This window comes from Camelus ferus, chromosome 15, assembly GCF_009834535.1.
Source record: "Camelus ferus isolate YT-003-E chromosome 15, BCGSAC_Cfer_1.0, whole genome shotgun sequence".
NCBI lineage: Eukaryota > Metazoa > Chordata > Mammalia > Artiodactyla > Camelidae > Camelus > Camelus ferus.
In genome coordinates this window covers 53304952-53324453 of record NC_045710.1, presented here as the reverse complement: position 1 = coordinate 53324453, position 19502 = coordinate 53304952, and the positions used below count along the sequence as shown (strand labels likewise).

The 19502-nt window shown below is 46.2% G+C and overlaps 2 protein-coding genes across 3 annotated transcripts in view; both read right to left on the bottom strand.

Annotated features, from left to right (window-relative positions):
* SMYD5 (SMYD family member 5) overlaps window positions 1–19502 on the bottom strand; it is a 32450-nt gene that overhangs the window by 11733 nt on the left and 1215 nt on the right. The window contains exon 2 of the mRNA XM_032497826.1: window positions 4460–4465. The gene's annotated coding sequence lies outside the window, so the exon portion shown is untranslated. The remainder of the gene's footprint in view (window positions 1–4459; window positions 4466–19502) is intronic.
* Window positions 25–18364, bottom strand: NOTO (notochord homeobox). 2 transcript variants are annotated; one of them, XM_032497830.1, is made up of 3 exons: window positions 6710–7500; window positions 4002–4216; window positions 25–2184 (listed from the first exon to the last, which is right to left on the bottom strand). In XM_032497830.1, exons 1-3 carry the CDS (start codon window positions 7125–7127, stop codon window positions 2026–2028), a joined length of 792 nt encoding a protein of 263 aa, XP_032353721.1. In that variant the 5' UTR covers window positions 7128–7500; the 3' UTR covers window positions 25–2025. The 2 variants fall into 2 exon arrangements, with proteins under 2 accessions (XP_032353721.1, XP_032353720.1); XM_032497829.1 differs by lacking the exon at window positions 25–2184 and adding an exon at window positions 18274–18364 and having other exon boundaries at window positions 2762–4216; window positions 6710–7179.

Sequence of the window (19502 nt, the reverse complement as noted above, 5' to 3'; positions counted from 1 at the left end):
CCCCCACCGGCCCCGCCCCCGGCGTGAGTGCCCACCAGGCAGCGAGGGTTTGCGCTCTAGCGTGTCCCTTTGATCTGTGTGTATTGGTCGAGTGGTTCGTGCACTAGGTGGAACTGGGCCTGCCTTTGTACTTTTACATCTGTGCAGTTTTATCTGTCTCTGTTTTCGTGGCCAGCATCAGAGCCCTTGTGAGTGTGGTTTTGATGTATCCGTATCTGAGTTCATGTTTGTGTGTCTGAATGTTGTGTCTGGCACCCAGTGGCCTGTCTTGAGTCAAGCGCTCTTTGGCCCAGCCCTGGGGTGGGACAGCAGTGGGCCAACTTACTGCTATCCTCTCTGACCTGAAGGGAAGGACTAGCTTACTCCGCCTATCCATCCTACAAAGGCTGCCACAAGATTTTCTTTCTCCCTAGGCACTCTGACAGCCGGGAAGACAGTCCCCACACAGTCTAGCTGGATGTGTGCCTTTCTCAGACTCGTTAGTGGTGTGGGGACCTTGTAGCCTGAGGGTGCCAGAGGGAGGGTCCATTTTGGGCCTCAGGTCTGAAGACCCCTGAAATTGTATGCAGAAGTGAGTCTGCATATGCACATTGTCCTTACAACAGGAGACTGGCCTGTTCTCTTGTTCAGGGCCCCCAAAAGGCTGCAGACCTATAGCACCTGCCCCCACAGCCAGGCCTGACCACCAGTCTCATTTTGTTCCCTTTTCCTCCAGTTGATTCGGTGCTCCTTGAAAAGGGACCTGTGTCTGCATGTGCTGTGGTCTCATGGTGACATTTAGGGATTGGGTAGAGCCTGGTTAGTGCTGAATAGATAACTTGAATTTTTTGAAAAGTGAGCCAGGAAGAGGCAGATGCAACTGTGTTCTTTTGATTAATAAAGTAGACTTTGGGTCCAGCAGTTATGAAGGATTTCCCTGAAGACAGGAACAGAAAGTTTTTTGAAGCTGGACCCTAACCTCGCTCCAGTTGCAGCCTAGCATCCTGGAGAGGATGGTCCACTGCCTTGGGGGCAGGTGGTTTTCCAAGGCCGCCCCTGGCTCCTTGCCTTGCCCCTCTCCCTCAGAAAACTCTGGAGAGCAGTGTGGACCATGCCCTTCTCACCACGAGGTGGCAGGGCAGGTCTTCTACCAGCTCACCTCAACACAAGCCATTCTAGATTCCAAATGAATAACCCTCAACAGGGGCCTGCCAGGGAATGTAGAGTGGCAGAGAAATCAGCTCTGGAAATGTTGGTGGCAGGCTTCCTGGGAAGGAACAGGAGCCATGAGTCAGGATCATGAAGAGGGGAAATAATAATACAGCATAGTTCAAGACAAAATGGTGATCTTGGCAAAGGCAGAGTTAAAACTTTCTTTACCCTATATTAAAGATGGAAAGGGGGTCAAGACCAGCAGCAAGAGGGAAAAAGATGGTGGTCAGGGCAGCACGTCTGCTCCAAGGAGGCAGCTGGGCCTGAGCTCCTTCTGAGAGTAGTAACAGTTTAGACAAAACAAGAAAACTTTGGGAAATTCTGTGAGAGGAAGTGGGCTAAATGATCTGTCTTTCCCTCTGCTCTCAACTCCACCATCTCCGATGGGAGTCTTCTAAGCCCAGACACTGACTCAGGAAGGCCCACTCTCCTCTGCAGCCAGGCTAGAAAAAGATGAATCCTTGGAAAGGCCAGGGCTGGTGCATGTACTGCTCCTCTGGGTGAAGGGGACCTATAAGCCTTCCTGCACATTTATTGGGCTTGGCACAATGTAAGTGCTCTACAGACATTTCAGCCCTGGGAAGTCTAAGTTATCAACACACCCATTATACAGAGTGAAAAAAATAGCCTCTGAAGTTCATTCTTAACTTGGCCAAGGACATAGCTGAAGGCCAAAGTCTGTGCTGCTGGACCATTTTCATTATTAGAGCTCCCAGGGGTAGTACCCCTTGACTCTGACAAGGCTCTTCATTAAGAAGGAGAGAATGGAGGTCCAGTGGGTGCCCCTGGGGAGAACTAGCCCAGACAGCCTGGGCTGAGCCTCTGTCGCAGTCCTCAGCTGTCCATTCCTGGCCCGGCGTCTTCTCTCTGGATGCTGGTTTCGGAGCTGCTGGAGGGCTCGTCTGGAGAGGCAGCCGTGGCAGACACAGGTGGCAGTTTCAGCCTTTGCTGCTTCTGGTACTTGACCCTGCGGTTTTGGAACCAGACCCTCACCTATAATTGAGGCAGTGGACAGAGATCAGAATGTGACCAGCAGTTCCCACTGCTTCCCCCATTCCCACAGTGCCCACTCGTCTCTGGCCAGAATTTACTCTTTGTTCTAAGGGAAGTATCTCCTTCAAAAGACCCTTTGTCTAATTCCAGTCACCATTCATTCACCCAACAAGTATTTATTAAGCTCCTAATATGTGCTAGGCACCACTCAAGGTGATGGTGATACAGTGGTGAGCCATTAAGGCATGGTCTCTGCCCTCAGAGAGCTCACAGTCTAGTGGAGAGACACTAATAACAAATATGGGAACAAACAAATATATAAGCACAAATGGGGGGTGTGAACGGGTTTGCGCCTCCCTGAGGAATCAGCACTTAAGCTTAGGCTCAGAGGGTGAGAGGCCAGCCTGATGGGGACAGAGAAAAGCAAGCCAGGGCAGGGGAGCTAAGCTTGGAGTGTTTGAGGACCAAAACAGAGGAGAGCGTGGCTGATGCACCTGAGAGAGGGGAAAGCAAAGGAAAGGAGAGTGTGAGAGGTCAGTGGGGACCAGATCACCCAGGACTGTGAAGGCTGTAGGGAAGGAGTGTCAACTTCGAGGCTTGTAAGTAGGGTGTGACATAGTCCTATTTACATCTCAAGTAAATTGCACATCTGGCTGCTGTTTGAAGAATGGATGTAAACAGATGCAGGGGAGAACTGGGAAACTGCTGCAGTGATCCAGCGAGAGCTGGGGCTGCCCACTTCCCTATATGATAAGAAAAATAGTCCCATTTGAAACTGGATGCAATGGAGAGAAATGAAGTGACTCCAGCTGTGTTTTGGAGGTAGGAGTGACAAGGCTGGCTGATGGAGTGGAAGAGAAAGAACACTCTAGGATCACTAGGTATTTTGAGCACTGGGTGGACACTGGACTGCCATGTGTGGGGAAAGAAAGAGATTTGGGGAGGAAAAAGATCGAGAATTGAGGTTTTGACTTGTTAAGTTTGAAATGGCTACCCACAAGACATCCAATTGGAGGCCAAAAGAAGGTAGTTAGCTGCACAAATCAGAAAAGAGGGGTGGGCAGAGAATACAAATTTGGGAGTCATTGGCTTGTAGATGGTATTTCAAACTGTGAGAGTAGATGAAATCAGCTGGGGAGAAAGATTTGAGGTCACAAAGAGAAGGGTTGCCTACAAAGGCGACGGGGAAGAAAGGACCGGAGAGCTGGGAGGAAAACCAAGAGACTGCAGTGTCTGGAAGCCAAAAGAAGAGTGTGATTCAATAAGAGAAGGAGTGGTCAACTGTCCTGAGAGGTGGAGTATCATAAGGAAAGGGAAGCAGTTGTTGCCTCTGGCAACATGGAGGTCATTAGAGACCTTGATGAGAAGGTTTGATGAAATGGTAGGGAAAGAGTTCACACTGGGATGAGTAAGGAGTAGAGGGGAGGGGAGTATATGGAGAGAACATAGCCAGTGCCTGTGAAAAAGCAGAGAAATGATGCAGCAGCTGGAGGGGAATATGAGGTGAAGAGAATGTTTATTATTTTTAATGTTAGTCCCTTGGATACTTACTCAATCTCATTGTCAGCTCCTTATTTAGCATGCAAACGTTATATTATAAAGTTCAGGTTAACACCATGTGTTGTTCCCATAACGTGACTTCAAATAGGACTCTTTTTCTCATCATACAGGGAAGGAAGTGTGCCAATGGGTAGGGCCTGTCTCTCCCAACGACCTGCCACAGAGGACAAAAGCCCATGTCTTCCTCCCAGGGTCTTTAAGAGAGTAGTGTCTGTCCCCAGGTGCAGCCCAGGCCCCACCTGAGTCCCTGCTCTCACCTGGTTCTCCGTAAGGTTGAGCTGGGCTGCCAGCTGGGCTCTCTGCTTCCCCACCAGATTGTGCTGTTTTGCAAACATTTTCTCCAACTCTTCCAACTGCTCCAAGTTAAACATAGTTCGAACCCTCTTTTGGGATCTCTCAGTGTCCTGAAGGTCGTGAGCTGGGGCCCAGTCTGGAGGACCCCAGAGGCCTGGGCAGTGAGCCAGCTCCAAGCCTGAAAAGGAATCAGCAGGAGGGGAGGTTAGCCAGTCCCCCTCTGCCCTCTCATCTTGGAGGAGAGAGAACAACTCGCAGCTCCCCTGTACTGCCTTGTCCTCGGCCAGGTAACACAGCAAAAAGGCAGAGAGGGAAGACACTCCCAAATGAGAAAGAAGGGACAGTGCTGTGAGACCACTTCTGTCTCTACTATTCTTCAACAGAGTGGCTTAATCTCTGCCCCTAAGAGGAGTTGCCAGACCTCCATCTTTCCTGTCCTCCTCTCCTTTCCTTGGCTACTTTAGGAAAACCCTATGGGATAAACAGAGAAGGGACCCCTTCTGAACAAAGAGTTCATCCTTTTCGATGTCTACTATGTTTCAGACATGCTTCCGGGACAAAATACAAAAATTCCTAACAGTAAAAAGGGTAAATAAGTAAAATGTTGAGTAAAAAAGGTACATAAGTAAAACATTGAGTATGTCAGAAAGTGATGAGCGCTAGTGAGAATAAGGCAGGGAGGGACAGGGGAGGTGTATGTGGGAGTGGGGGCCGTTTGCATCTTCAGAAAGAGTAGCCACCTCATTGAGGTCACATTTGAACGGGGTCAGTATGTACAGTTTGTGCCCTGCACACAGGTACCTAGCTGAGAGGGTAAGTGGAGTCTGATATTCTGCCCAATTCTTGCTCCCTGACCAGGTTTTGTGTCTGCTTAAAGTTAGGGGTGCCTTTTTCTAATGCACATAAGGTACTATTCAGCTCATCAAGCTGTGGGCCAGTGGAGGTGGAGATTGGTCCAGTGGGGAGACAGTACCTGAGTCATATCGCTGAAGGAATGAGGAAGTAAGCCACTGGGCTGTCTTGGAGGGAAGTGTTCCAAACAGAGGCCCCACAAGTGCAGTGCTAAGATTCCTCAGTTACCACTAGCCTTGGCGAGGCTCCAGGGTTGGCAGACAAACTGCCTGAGTGAATGGAGAGAGGCCAGGGCCCTAGCGGCCCAAGACCTGAGTCACTGGGCCCACCTGGCTTACCATAAACATAGGCATTAATAGCAAAAGATGAGAAATAATCAATGCCTTCTGATTAAAATATGGTACATCCTTACAGTGGACCACTCTGTGGCATAAAGAAGCTCTGCATGTATTGATAAAGGAAAAATCTCCAGGATATATGGTCAAGTGAAAAGAGTAATGTGTCTAATATGGGAGATTAGAAGAATGTATATATGTGTATGTGTGTGTATATATGTGTGTATATATATATTCACACACATACACACATGCACGTGTATGTGTTCAGGTATTAAATATGTATAAAATACCTCTGGAAGAATTAAAACCTGGTGTCTGGCTGCCTGTGGGGTGGGGGGGAACCAGGTGGCTGTGGGGATAGGAATGGGAGAGGAAACTCTTATCTGTACTATGTCTTAGTAAACACTTTGAAGTTTGAACTGTGTGGATGTAATACCAATGCAAAAACCAACTTGCAAATGAGACAGCCGTAATCCAGAGACATAAACTGCAATTCAGACCCAGGTGTGTGGAGACGTTAGAAAAGAGTGGCTTGGAGTGAGGGCCGGGGCTCCCATGCAGTGGCATGAATTTAGATGGGGTTAGGAGACCAAGGTTTCTCTCCCACATGGTTGGAGGAATGTCCAGCCAAAAGGAATGGAGGAAATGCAGGATAGGGGGAACCCAGGAAGTAGGAGGCAGGTTAGATTGTCTTATAATAGCCTTCATATGGGTCGATAATGCTTGCACTAACTTTGCTCCTGTTCTCATGGAAACCATGGGAAAGCATGAACCAGATAGCCCAAAATGGCAAAGACTTGTGTAGGTGGATGTTAATGCGAGAGGACAAAGTTCCCTCAGCAGTTAAATTCGCACTGAGATGTAAGTCAGTGCCTGCGCTCCAGAGCCCAGAGCCCAGAGCCCCAAGGTACCATTCTCACAGCTGTACGCAGTGAAGTGTGGAAGCTAAGCTCACTCAGACATGAGCAGTGGAGGTGGGATGGGGTCTTTAACTCCTAACAGCTCCTCGCTGAGCAGTACCAGCAGTAGCACCCGCTTCTCCCGGTTAAAGGTAGGGCCCTGGGTTTGCGACGACGAGAGCCGCTTTGGCGAAGAGTCTGCGCCACAGAGTGTTACCCACAGAGGGTGGGGGAGGAAGCCAGGGCCTCTATAAATCCTTCCTCTAGCCACGCGGGGCCGGGCCCCGTGCAGCCCCTGCGCTGGCCTTGGCCGTCTTCTCAGCCCCGCTCTGCACCCGCCCTCACACACGCCTTCTCCCAGCTCAGCGGCGGGCCGGGCAGCCTCGCGCCCGGGTCTGGTCTCAAGGGTCCCACTCTCCCCCGGCTTTCAACTGCAAGGTCAAGGGTCATAGGGTTCCCACCCACTCCAAACCGCGTATGGTCCTCAAACTCAGGGGCATCTCCTCTATCCTATGCCTATCGCGGCCTCCTCCTCTCAGCCGCCCCGCCGGCTTCCCCGAACCGGCACCCGGCACCCCGTACCTGTGATGCCAAGGCCTTGGAGGCCGCAGAAGTGGGCCGCGCGCAGCCCCAGCACCAGGGTCTGGGGGCGCTGCTGGTCCAGCCCCGCGCTCAGGTAGGCGGGCAGCCACACCGCTGGACATGCGCCAGGCAGAACCCGGGCCGGAGGCCAGGAGGGAGCGTTCCCGAGGCCCGCGGCGGCGCAGCCGGGGACTGACAGCCGGGAGGCGCCGGGCGCGCGGGGGTCGGGCCTGGTCAGGATGGCCTCGACGGAGAAGGAGGACTCGAGGCGTCCGGGCGCGCGGTGTGGGTCTGGGCCAGACAAGCGGCGCAGCAGTGCGGGGAACGCGGGCTCGGGAGAGCAGCCCGGGCGCGGGGTCTGCACCCGAGCGTCCGATGGAGCGGGCGGCCGGCGTCCTCTCGGCCCCGCGCTGGGCATGGCGCGGCCCCTGCCGGGACGAGCGCAGGGAGGGGAGCCGGGGCCTCTGGGGCTGTGTGGGAAGCACAAGAAGCGAGTGAGAACACCTGCTTTAAATAGGGGAGAGAGCCTTGCTGGCCAGGCTTTTGGCCCCGGTGTCCGCGAGGGCTCTTAAGTTGGACGGGGCGGGGCGGACCGGGCCTTATCTTCCTGGGCCCAGACGCCGCCTCCAGCGCAGTGGACCCCCCAGATGCTCCAAAGCCCCGCGCGCTTTGCGCCCGTGGGAGGCCGGCATCCTCCTTCCTTCCGCATTGAAAAGTGCCCCCCGCTGGTGCGGTCTGGGTGAGGGGTGGGGGTGCGGAAAGGACCCTGAGCTCCCTTCGGCTCGCAGATGATCCCGGGCGAGCAACCCTGCCAGTGGGCGCCTTCAGGCCTCGGCTTATCCGCTCGCGGTCTTGAAGCAGAAGCCGTCATCTGTGACTAAGCAAGACCTTAAAAATTTTTAATTTAATTTAAATATCTTGTTTATAAACACAGTGAAAAGTAAATGCCCCACCTCGTCTGCCAGCCATCCAGCTTCCCTGCCTGGACACACAGCTGTAGTTACAATTTCTTTTGGATCTTTCCAGGCACTTTTTGCACCCACTACCTAGGAAAATTCTTTCTTATATTAAAAAAAAAAAAAAGTGAAAGGGGAAAAACTGTAATGGTTCCAGATTAAGAAATACTAATTCATTGCCAATTCACAGGAGTCGATGTCCTGCAAAACCTGTGTTATGTGGGTGTAAGGCAGGCATTTGTATCCCTGTTTCACAGATGGATAATCAGTATTTACCCTTGTCCTTGGGCAAGTTTCCAGTTACTGTTTGAATTTCTTCACATGTAAAATGGATATAGTAGTAGGTACCTCATGGAGTTGCTGAATTACATGAGTTACTGCATGTAAAGCATTTAGAATTGGCCTGGTGCGTACGCGGTGAGCACTATACTATGGTTGTGGAGCTCCCAGGGATTCCTGCCTTCCAGGCTCCCATAGCATTCTGCCTGCCTGCAAAAATGCCTAATATTGAAACTACTCAGTCAGGTCGAGGTGCAGTTCAATGGTGGTGTCCAGGCATCAGCTGTTTGGAACACCAACCGGCCTTGTCTGCTGTGCCAAGTAAGGGCTGGAGGAAATTTGCTGGGATGGGGAGCCACCTGCCCCTCCCTGTTTCCACTTCAGCGAATACCCACAGCTTTCTGAGCAGCTCCTCAGGCCGCCTGGAACGTTGAGATTGTGTGCAAAATGATGGAAGAGTGACCCATCTGGTCCCAGGTCTAGCTACTGTGTTCTGGCCAGAGGATGCAGAGTCAGAGGTGAGGAAACACCAATGAGAGCTCTAGGGAAGGGGTGTAGGTGGGAGAGGCTCTCTCTTACATGAGGTCAGTCCCATTGGGAATAAAGAAGTTCTAGAACCCCCACCCCCATAACTCCCAAATCCTATGCACACTACCCCATTTCTCAACGTGGTTTTTTGAGGTTTCCTCTGAGGAGGGGCTGTGTGACCCAGCCCCCAGGACCCAACCAGGCTACAGTGCTGAGGCACCAAAAGCAGGCCTTGTGAGGTGGGATAGAGACATCCACTTTTTTGGGCTCACAAAGACAGCAGCTTTTGCTGATGGGGAACAATGGAGCATGATGGTGGAAAATATGGATTTTAGAGTTGGACAAAACGGCTTCAAATTCCAACTTTGTCACTGAACGTTTCTATGACTTTAGAGAAGTGGCTTATTCATTCTAAGCCATCATATCTTATAAGATGGGAATGATCTCTTAGGTGAGAAAATACTTAATGGGATTCTTATAAAAATTAAATGAGATTGTGTTTTTAGTTAAGTGATAAGCTATTATGGGGAGGAGAGAGGCTATTTACAATAACAGCATGCACCCTGGAATCGGGGGAGCTGACAAAAGAACAAGACAAAACTTGTTAAGAAGGCTTATGCATTTTGTTACCTCTGTTTGTAATGATTTTTAGGTAAAAGTATGGTCCCTGTGTGTTTAGCTCTGGATTTTCAGTACATTATTAACTATTTCCTGTTGTTTCACTTATTTCTTCTCAAACTGTAAATTCCTGAGGATAGATGTCAATATCTCCAATTTACATATAAGTAATTAGAGCAAGAGAGGTTAACAGCCTGCCTAGATTCAAATCCTCTAGCTATGGGACATTAGCAAAATGTGTTTTAATTTACACTTATTTCCCTGAAGACTGTTCAGATTGAGCCACTTTTGTGTGAAATGCCGTGTTCAAGTGGTTTACTTATTTTTCCATTGGGTTACTATCTTTTTCTTATTTATTTGTAAGACTATTTATGTATAGATGGAGAGATATTTTGGAATCAAGTCTTTTGTGGTAATATATATAGAAGGAAGTATCTCCCACTCTGTGGCCTGCCTTTTCATTCTTTTAATGTTTTCTTTTGATGGACAAAATTACTAATTTTAAGAAAGGAAAAAAAGACAAAGGGAGAAACTGTAGGTTAAAAAGAGTCATGAAAGACATATTAATCAATTGTAATGGCCGATCTTATTAGGAGCCAAAGAAACTGTATAAATATTTATGAGATAACTGAGGATATTTAAATGCTGGATATTAGATAACATGAAAGATTATTGGTATATATTTTTATAGGTATCATAATAATATTTTTAGGTATGATAATATTTTTAGCTACATATAATGAATCCTTATATTTTATAAAAACTTACTGAACACATGAAAATATATTTAATGTAAAATATATCATGTCAGACCATATGACCCAGGAATCCCGCTCCTGGGCATATATCCAGAAGGAACCCTACTTCAAAATGACACCTGCACCCCAATGTTCATAGCAGCACTATTTACAATAGCCAAGACATGGAAACAGCCTAAATGTCCATCAATAGATGACTGGATAAAGAAGAAGTGGTATATTTATACAATGGAATACTATTTAGCCATAAAAACTGACAACATCATGCCATTTGCAGCAACATGGATGCTCCTGGGAAATGTCATTCTAAGTGAAGTAATCCATAAAGAGAAAGAAAAATACCATATGAGATCGCTCATAAGTGGAATCTAAAAACAAACAAACAAAACAAAGCATAAATACAAAACAGAAATAGACTCACAGACATAGAATACAAACTTGTGGTTACCAAGGGGGCGGGGGGTGGGAAGAGATAGACTGGGATTTCAAAATTGTAGAATAGATAAACAAGATCATACTGTATAGCACAGGGAAATATATACAAGATCTTATGGTAGCTCACAGAGAAAAAAATGTGACAATGATTATATATATGTTCATGTATAACTGAAAAATTGTCCTCTACACTGGAATTTGACAACATTGTAAAACGACTATAAATCAATAAAAAATGTTTTAAAAAACATTGTTAATACATTTGAAAACTTATAAGAAACATATCATTTTCTAGAAAAATACAAATTGTCAAAATTGAATTTAGAAAAAATAAAAAACAATATAGCACTATTCATTGGTAACCAAAATTTTCCTTCCCCTGCAAAATCCAGTCTCAATAGTTTTACAAAACAAGTAATTCTGATTTTATACTATTTCAGAGTTGAAAAGGGGGAAAGCTACTCAAATCATTTTTGAGGCTAGTGTAGTCTTGATATCCAAACCAGAAAAGAATAGTTTAAAAGAAAATAATTTTAAATCAATTATCCATACGATGCTAAGTTGCCAAAATGTAAAATAAAATATCAGTGAATCAAACTTGGCAGTTTATATAAAAATAATAATTAATCATGATCAGGTAGGGTTTGTTCTGGAAATGTAAGAAAGTTCAACATCATAAAATCTATTAAGGAGTACACCATATTAACAGATTAAAGAAAACTATGTAATACTTTTAATAGATGCAGAAGGACATTTGATAAGGCTCTACAGTCATTTAAAAAAAGAAACTTTTAGTAAACTTCAGGGTAAAAAGCTAAGTATCAAAGTAGTAGTTTATATAACCATATTGAAGAAAAAATATAATGATCTTAATAGGAACAGAAAAAATTTTATAAAATTCAACATTCATTTATTTAAAAACTATATACTTTACCAAATTAAAGGGTAAAGAGTAGTCATAAAAAATCCACAGTAAGAATCATATTGAGGGAGGGTATAGCTCAGTGGTAGAATGCTTGCTTAGCATGCATGAGGTCCTGGGTTCAGTCCTCAGTACCTCCAGTGAAAAAAAAACCTAATTACTTCCTCCCAAAAGAAAAAAAATTATATTTAAAAATGAGACTTCAGAAAAGTCCTAAAATCAAGAATAAGGTGCATATCCATTATTGTAGTGTCTGTGTATCATAGTACTGGTGATACATTGCAACAAGACACAAAAAGAAAGATGTGATTGGAAAGGAAGAGATGAAACTTCTCTTATTTGTAGACAATATGATTATCTAGAGAGAAAATTTAAGCAAATTCATAGAGAAACTATTAGAACTAATTAGAAAATTGAGTAAAGTTGCTGGATATGTGATCAATATATAAAAATTGGTAAATGTAAATATTACTAACAAATGTAATAGAAACATATATCTCATAACTGCAACATACACTATAAGATACATGGGAATAAACTGATATGATATGTGAAATGTCTGAAAAGTTGAAAAGAGTATTGAAGGACATAAAATAAGATCTGAATAAATGAATGGGAAGACTCAGTGTCAAAAGGTGACAATTATTCCCAAAATTATTTTAAAAATTATATGTAATTAGAATTTTAAAAAATCCCAATAAAATTGCAGAACTTGACATCCTGATTCAAAAACTGTAGAACAAAACACCAAGAATATCAAAGATAACTTGAATAAACTGAACAAGGTGATGGAACTTGCCTTATGCAATATCACCACTTCTTATAAAGTTAAAGTGTGGGCAGAGGAACTGGTTATAAATATGGAAAAAGAAAAAAAGAGATTCCTACCTCACAACATAGTTTTATGACCTCAGGATAAAGAAGAATTGCTTAAATACAAGAAACACCCACCATAAATTTTGACACATTCAAACTTAAAACTTCTGTACAATAAATGACACCATAAATAAAGATAAAGGGCGAGTCACAAACTGAGAAAAGTATAACCCACAGAGCTGAGAGGGTTTGATTCAAGAATCAAAACCACTAGGGGTGACGTAGATTAAGGAATTTATTACGGAAATTTGATCTTATATACCTATGGGAGCTAGTTAAACAGTTAATACAACTATTGCTTCTACATCTACTCCTGAGACCTCAAGTCAGCAGGGTAGGCAGTGAGAGACGAATAATGGGCATGAAGTGGGGAGAAATAGGACAACTGGAACCTGCGAGTAAGACCTGAAACTCACAAGAGGGAACAAACACTTCTTTCTTTCACTACCTCCAACCTTCCAACTTCCATAATGCAAGAGATCCGTGGAAGAATCTGGTGTCTTTTATCCCAGAGCTAACAATGCACCTGACCCAGGAGTTGGAGAAGCTGAAGGAGGAGCTCCAATTGAGAGCTCAAAGAGCTGCAGACTTGGCTCTAGCTTCACGCCCATAAAGTGAACCAACAGGTCACCAAGTCACTGAGCTTAAGCTGCAGTAGCATTGACCCTACAGCGCCTTCCCAAGTACAATCATGGCTGCTTCACTTCTAGCTTTCAAATATCATGCCAATTTCTCCTGTGGCCTACCCTAGCCCAGAACCATACCAGAAAAGAAATTCTAGGAATAAAATTCCAGCTTAACTAAGGTGACACAGTACAAAGCCATCACAGTCCACCCTTTGTCAATTTGGCATCCATAAACACCTGTTTTCACCATACTTAACTTTCAAATAGTTTGAAAGCAAAATACAGAAAATTGTGCTTCTGCTTAACATGATATACCTAGCCCTTGTATAATGAAAAGATATCAGATCCATTGGTTATCGATGTGGAAAAAGAAAAAGTTCATTTCTAAACCTCCCCTGCCAAAGGGGATACAAAGCCTGTAAGTTCACAGTTTTCCTAGTTTGGCAATGTTCACTTCTCTTCTAGCTAAGTCACACTGCCCCTGCGATATCCTGTAACTTAATTACTGATGAATAATATTAAAAACTTATTTAGACAGTAGAGGAATGGGAAGGGGAGGGAAATTTTGGTTAAAACACAAAAATATTTACATTGAAATAAAAAGAAAAGTTTCGTCCTCATTCCTGCAACTGGTTATGTTATTTTAGCTGGTATTTATAAATGCTCTTCCAACTCCCCATTTATATTTCCTGCCTGCGGCGGTGACCTTTGTTTCTGGTCTGTGCTATTAACACTCCTTCCTGTATTAGTTTGTAGTAGTGTTACTGTTGGCCTCAATCACAGGAGATGAGACTACCAAGAGGCTCCCCATTCCAGCCTTGATCGTCAGGACCAATCACGCCAGGCAGTACAATAAACTTCTTTGCCTGTTGATTCACTGGCAAGAGAACCCCAAAGTTGCCAGGGTCAGTCTCAACTTCCAGTTCAATGGAACTGCTGCTGTGACCCCTGTGGAAATCTTTCTTTTGGGGGAACAAATATTCTAGATTAGCAGAGCCCAAAGTTTCAGAGACAGAAAGCAATAATTTTGCTAGAGAAGTACTGTGTGTTATCTCAGTTCTATCCTCTGTTTCCTGACCCACGGATCCTTGCTTTGAGAGAAACAGTACCATGTGTCAGTTGCTCATTGAGAGCACATCCTGAAGGCATTCTCCAAGCCCTCAAGGTGTTGCCACCCAGCTGGCACCTTTTGAGTCTTCAAAAGGCCATTCCACTGTTCTCTGAGGCCAGCTACTTTAGAGCGATGGGGAACATGGTAAGACCAGGGAATTCCACGAGTGTGAGTCCATCGCTGCTCTTCATTTGCTGTAACGGAAATTCTCTGGACAGAAGCAATGCTGTGTGGAATGCCAGGACAGTAAATAAGGCATTCTATACACTCACAGGTGTTTTGGCAGAAGCATTGGGGGCAGGGAAGCAAACCCACGTTGCAGGTACTGGATATTCCAGTGAGAACAAAGCACTGCTCTTTCAAATATAAAAAGGCTGCCGCCAAGTTGCTGATTGATTTCCAAATTGGGAACTCAAATTCCAAATTTCCAGACTGGTTTCTACTGTTGGCAGGTTGGGCATTCAGCAGTGGCTATAGCCAGACTGGCCTTGGTGAGTGAGAATCCATACTACTAAGCCCACGTTTGATCCTCCATCCTTCCCACTGTGGCCACATTATTCATGAGCCCATTACAGTAATCGTACCTACCTAGTCTTTGGTTATTAAGTACCATCACTTGGTCCCTGCCAACCTGGGATCCCAGCGTCCCCACTGAATCTGCGGAGCCAGATTCAATGGCGTAAATTTGTACCATCATTTTTGGCCTACAGGAATAGCCACGATAGAGATCTCCGAGGATGTCAGGGCTCTCCTTGTGAATGTGTTTCTCTCAGGCTTGGTAAAAGCAGTGTCCTCTGTCCTTACCTGAGCACATTTTTAGGAGGCAGGTAAACAGGTCTAATATGATGAATCTACTCTAGCATTCCAATCTTCCTTAGCCTTTGGACACTCTCGTCCACAGTATACCAAAGACATTTTGGCATTCTAGCTTCCAGATTTCAATCAACCAACCGAGCAAATGGTTGGAACCACTCAAGCTAACACATCAAATCAGAAATCTCTGCTTATTGAGCCCTAATAAATAAATGTAGCCTAATCTGATTTTATATTCCTTCCTCCCTGATTCTGTGCCTTTAGGGGTCCATAGCTATACATTTCCCCAGGTTTCCCTTGATATAAATTAGCAAAGTCATGCAATTACTTTGGTGTGTATCACACCTTCTTCTGGATCATGCTTGGTACTTCAACCTTTGGAGCCTGTTTGGACTTGAATCTATAAACAATGGAAGAAACTCAGCTGTAGACACCAATGTTTTGAGCCCTAGTCAGGACCACAGGGCCACTGGGAGCCTAGGAAGTTGAAGAAGATGTGCCGGGAGGCCCCTTGGCTCCCTCTTCTTCCAGCACTCTCATGAATCCTTGTCCCTTTTCTCTTTTTTCACCCTCTCTTTTGCAGAGTCTCTCCTCCATCTTTCTCTTCATCTTTCCAAAGGGAGAATTTTTCACCCAGAAGAAAGGTGCTAACTGGGGACTCTGCAGGTCATTGGAGCTGAGATGCAGGGCCCACAACACATCAGGCCTCAAGTCAAGCCCAGCCGACAGGAAGAGAGGGACCTTGGGACCGACCTGGGGAGAAGCCTCACACCTGCCTCTCCCCTCCTGGCCCCTCCTGCGTCCCCTTGCACCTGACAGGCCAGAGCAAACAAGCTGTTGTTTGTTCCTCCCTCCCAGGAACGCACAGTGACACGGAGGAGGCACACATGGCCAGCACACATCGCACTTTGCAGTCACCTACTGGTTCCTAGCTTTTTCTTATGTATGCTGCTTTGAATACTTCCTCTGAACTCCTGTGCTTTTTAATTAGGCTGAAGTTGACAAACACCTATTTGTGTGAGACCTATTTTATGTGCTGGGTTTATGAGGGGTACAAAGGATGGAAGACTACAGTTTCTTCCCGTTGGGACCTCACAGTCTCATGGTGGCGGAGACTCACAACTAAGGAATGCAACTATGAGACTAAAAGGGCAGATTCTATGGGAGTGTGAAGGACAGAGATTACCTAAAACTTCAGAGATCCAGGAAGGCTCCTTGGAGGGGGCTTTCCTCTGCAGATACCTTCAAGGAGATGAAAGCGGAGGAAGGCAAGGGGTGGGGGACACTATGCAGAAAGAAAGTGATAGAAGAGAGAAGAGCTAGTCAGTGTGGACCCGCTGAGAACTCCCAACTTTAAGCACGGGCAAAGGCAGAGGGAAGCAGCAATGATCAGAGAGGAAGTAAAAGGACCAGGGCAAACCACCCTTGTTCAGTGAGACTAGTATGTTTTCTACCCCAACTAATCTAAACCCTCTGTCGAACTGAAAGCAAGGACACTGAGGCCCAACTAAATGGGGAGTGATTTGCACAAAAAGCAAAACTCAGTCCAGGACTCAGCTTCCAGCTCACTGTACCCTGTGTGCCCATGACAGCCCCAGACCCAGGTCACCAAATTCTTTGTCATTTTATCCACCAGCCATGCTCACCACAGTGCCCAGCACACAGTGGGGACAAACATATTTGCTGAATTGAATTCTGTGTCTCCCGTATTCCTCCAGTTTCTAAGGAAAGGAGAAGGAACAAGAAAGGGGGATGGTCCTCTGCCAAACCTCTACTGATACCACAGGCACTGTGCAGGTGTGTATTTATGCTACCTTGTTGAGCCCCATGATCCCACTGTCATTCCCATTTCACAGAGGAGGAAACTGGATCTTGAACAGCTGAGTGATTTGCTTTAGCCAACTGTCAGAATTCAAACCCAGGGCTTCCGCAATGAGAGTGTCAGGCTAAATGGCTGAAATGGAATTGAATTGAATTGATTTCTCCTCTGAGCCCACAGCCCTTCAAGGGGAGGGATTATGATTTTCCTTTGGGGGTGGAGAGGGGATGGAGCTGTCGTGGAAGAGTGTGTGTGTGAGAGAGTAAATTCTTTTAAAGACTAGCTTGTTTCAGCTACTCATAACTGACTGAAATTCCGACACCAGAAGAGAAGAACAAAGGTATTGGTTCTTTTTTAAAAGATCACCTAAAAGCCTATCAGCTTCTGCCTCTCTCAGCATCATCTCATTCGAACCTAGGCTGAGGGTCCAGAAACTCAGGGGTGTTGTTGAAATGGAAAAAACACAAAAAGAGTTGGGTTATCATGTGTGTGACCTCTCTAAGCATCTTGTAAGAGATGGAGTTGGAGAGGGGAGAGGATGAAAGAACCATCCAGAAAGAGGTATCCGTGTTCAGAAGAAAGGAAGCTAGAGATGATGGTGGTGGTGGTGATGATGACGTGTGTGTGCGTGTTGCAGGCAGATGTCAGGGGGCGCCAGGCAGAGAGAAGAGGACTTGTCACAGCCCTGCATACCAGCCCAGACTCTCCCTCTTGCCCTTGTAACCTTTCTAAGGCTCTTCCACAAGTGGGTTTCCAAGGTTGTCACCAAGCCTTTGCCATCCCCTACTAAGGCTGCATCCAGGGACGGGCAGGGCACTGGGTGGAAGGGAGCGCTGGAAGTCCTAGGAAACCTCACTTTCCCCCCGGCCAGGTGCAGGGGCTGGGCCTTGCCACCAGCTGGGGGTCTCGGAGTTGGGCAGGGCTCTGCCTGCCTGTTTGTTCAGCCCTGAACTGAGGTTCCTGTTAGGAAGCAAACTTATTTGTGTTCAGACTGATTTGTTTGCTGTTCACACTCCGGTGGAGAGATGCCCCTTGGAGTCCTGGCTTCAAACACAGGGGTGAGCGTGGGAAGTGAGAGTGGCCAAACTCAGAGCCTGCAGGGCAGGAAATAATTGGGAAAACCAAAGTCTACAAGCCTCTGATGAGGAGAGGGAGAGTTGGACCCCACTGGCAGCTCAGCCCTGGCTCCCTGCTTTCCAGACAAGAGCCACGTGGGGCTCGCCCAGTGAGGAGTCCTAAGTCAGGAAGGGTTTGGAGTCTGGCTTCCTCACTCACCAGCAGAGCTGCCTAGTGAGGAACAAAATATACTAATGCCAGGGTCCCCACTTTGAGAGGTTGATTTAGTTGGTCTGAGGCGTGGCCAGGGCACTGGGACTTGTAAACCTTCCCAAGTGATTCCACTGTGTGGTCAAGGTGAGAGCCTCTGTTTAAGAGCCTACCAGCTACTCAAACCTTAATGTGCATACAGATCACCTGGAGACCTGGTTAAATTGTTGATCCAACTCAGTGGGTCCAGGTTAGGTCCTTAGATTCTGCATTTCTAACACACTGTCAGGTAATACTGGTGCTGCTGGGCTGGGGACCATACCTTGAACGGCAAGGCCCTCTGCCTGCTTTGAATGCCTCATTCCAGTTATGCCCATTGATCAGAGGGAAGGAGTGAGAGCCTGTCCCCAAGCTTTCTGCACCTGTTCACTTGGCCCACCCTTCCCCCACTACTTTACGTGGTCAGGTGATCAACATACTTCACAGCTTCTCTGACCAAGGCCAGTCTTGTAGTCATTCTCAAAGTTTAAGCGGACAAGGCAGATCTCTTCCCCTACCTGGGACAAACCAGTTCACCTGGCTCCAGCTGGGGACTGTGGCAGAGGTAGGGAGGGGCAGCAGAAAAGCAGCAGGCACATCCTTCTCTTGTCCTCTTGGGGACTCAGGCCTGAAGGGCAGATAGGACATAAACATTGTGTGGTAGGGTATGTTTCCAAAGCTGGCTAAAATAAAGACTTCCTTCCCACGTGCTCTGTTGCAAAGAGGCCTTGCCATTCCCCCATCCCCTCTTCTTGGATCTGGGCTAGCCCTATGACTTGGTTTGGTCAGTAGAATATGAAGAAAGTGATACTGTGTAACTTCTGACGCAGGACCATGTGATCTGAAGTTTTTCCTCTGCCAATTGGGATGCTCGCTCTCAGGATCCAGCTTCCATGTGAAGCCCAAGCCAGTCATTGGGAGAGAAGAGTGAGTCCCAGTCTCTCAGGCAGCCCTGCCAAGATGCTGGATTTGTGAGTCAAGCTAGCCTGAAGGTTTCAGTTCTAGCCACCATCTGATGGCAAGCCAGACCAGCTACATAATTTGTGAAGCCCAGTGTAAAATGAAAACTTATGGTCTATTGTTCAAACACGGTTAGGAATTTCAATATTTTTTTAGTGACTTTCCTCCCTTTTGGACCTCAGGAGCAGGTTCCTTCTACTGGTTCATGGCCATTACCACCAGATGTCTGAAACAGACCCCACTCTGTCTATCTCGTCCTCTTTATCCTCATCCCCTTGCGAATTCCCCTAACAAACCTTTCTCTTGTATGTTTACTATTTGTTATTGATCATTTATGGATCCATGTAAAATATACAGGGCTAGTTTTGTATATATGTCTTTAATTTACATAAATGGTATGGTATAAATCTTTTTTTCTTTTCTTTCTTTTAATCAAAACTCTTAAAGTTCTCTCTTTGGGGCCCTCTGCATAGAAGTTTCATTGCTTCTAGTAGCTGTTTTCTAGTATGTCACATTGCTGATAGGAAGTCTGCTGTCAGGTTGATTTTGATTTGTAGAAAACCTTTTCTGTTGTTAAAAAGCTTGGGAGATCTTCATCATCAGCATCCAAAGGATTCAACAAGATGCCTGGGTAGCTACTGTCTCACAATGTGTCCTTCCAGCCGTGGGCAACAGGCAGCAGGAGGGGGCACTTTTGGCTGCACTGAGGATGCGGTGTCTGAGAAACATCCCAGTGGGGACATCTGACAGGAAGTCAGGTAGGAGAAGGTGTCTGAGCTGAATACAG

Excerpts from the sequence above, each read along its gene's own strand:
- NOTO (XM_032497829.1), bottom strand. The coding sequence starts at position 7,127 with ATGCCCAGCGCGGGGCCGAGAGGACGCCGGCCGCCCGCTCCATCGGAC. Across the intron at positions 4,217-6,709 it reads CCAAGGCCTTGGCATCACAG|GCTTGGAGCTGGCTCACTGC; the intron begins GTACGGGGTGCC and ends ATTCCTTTTCAG.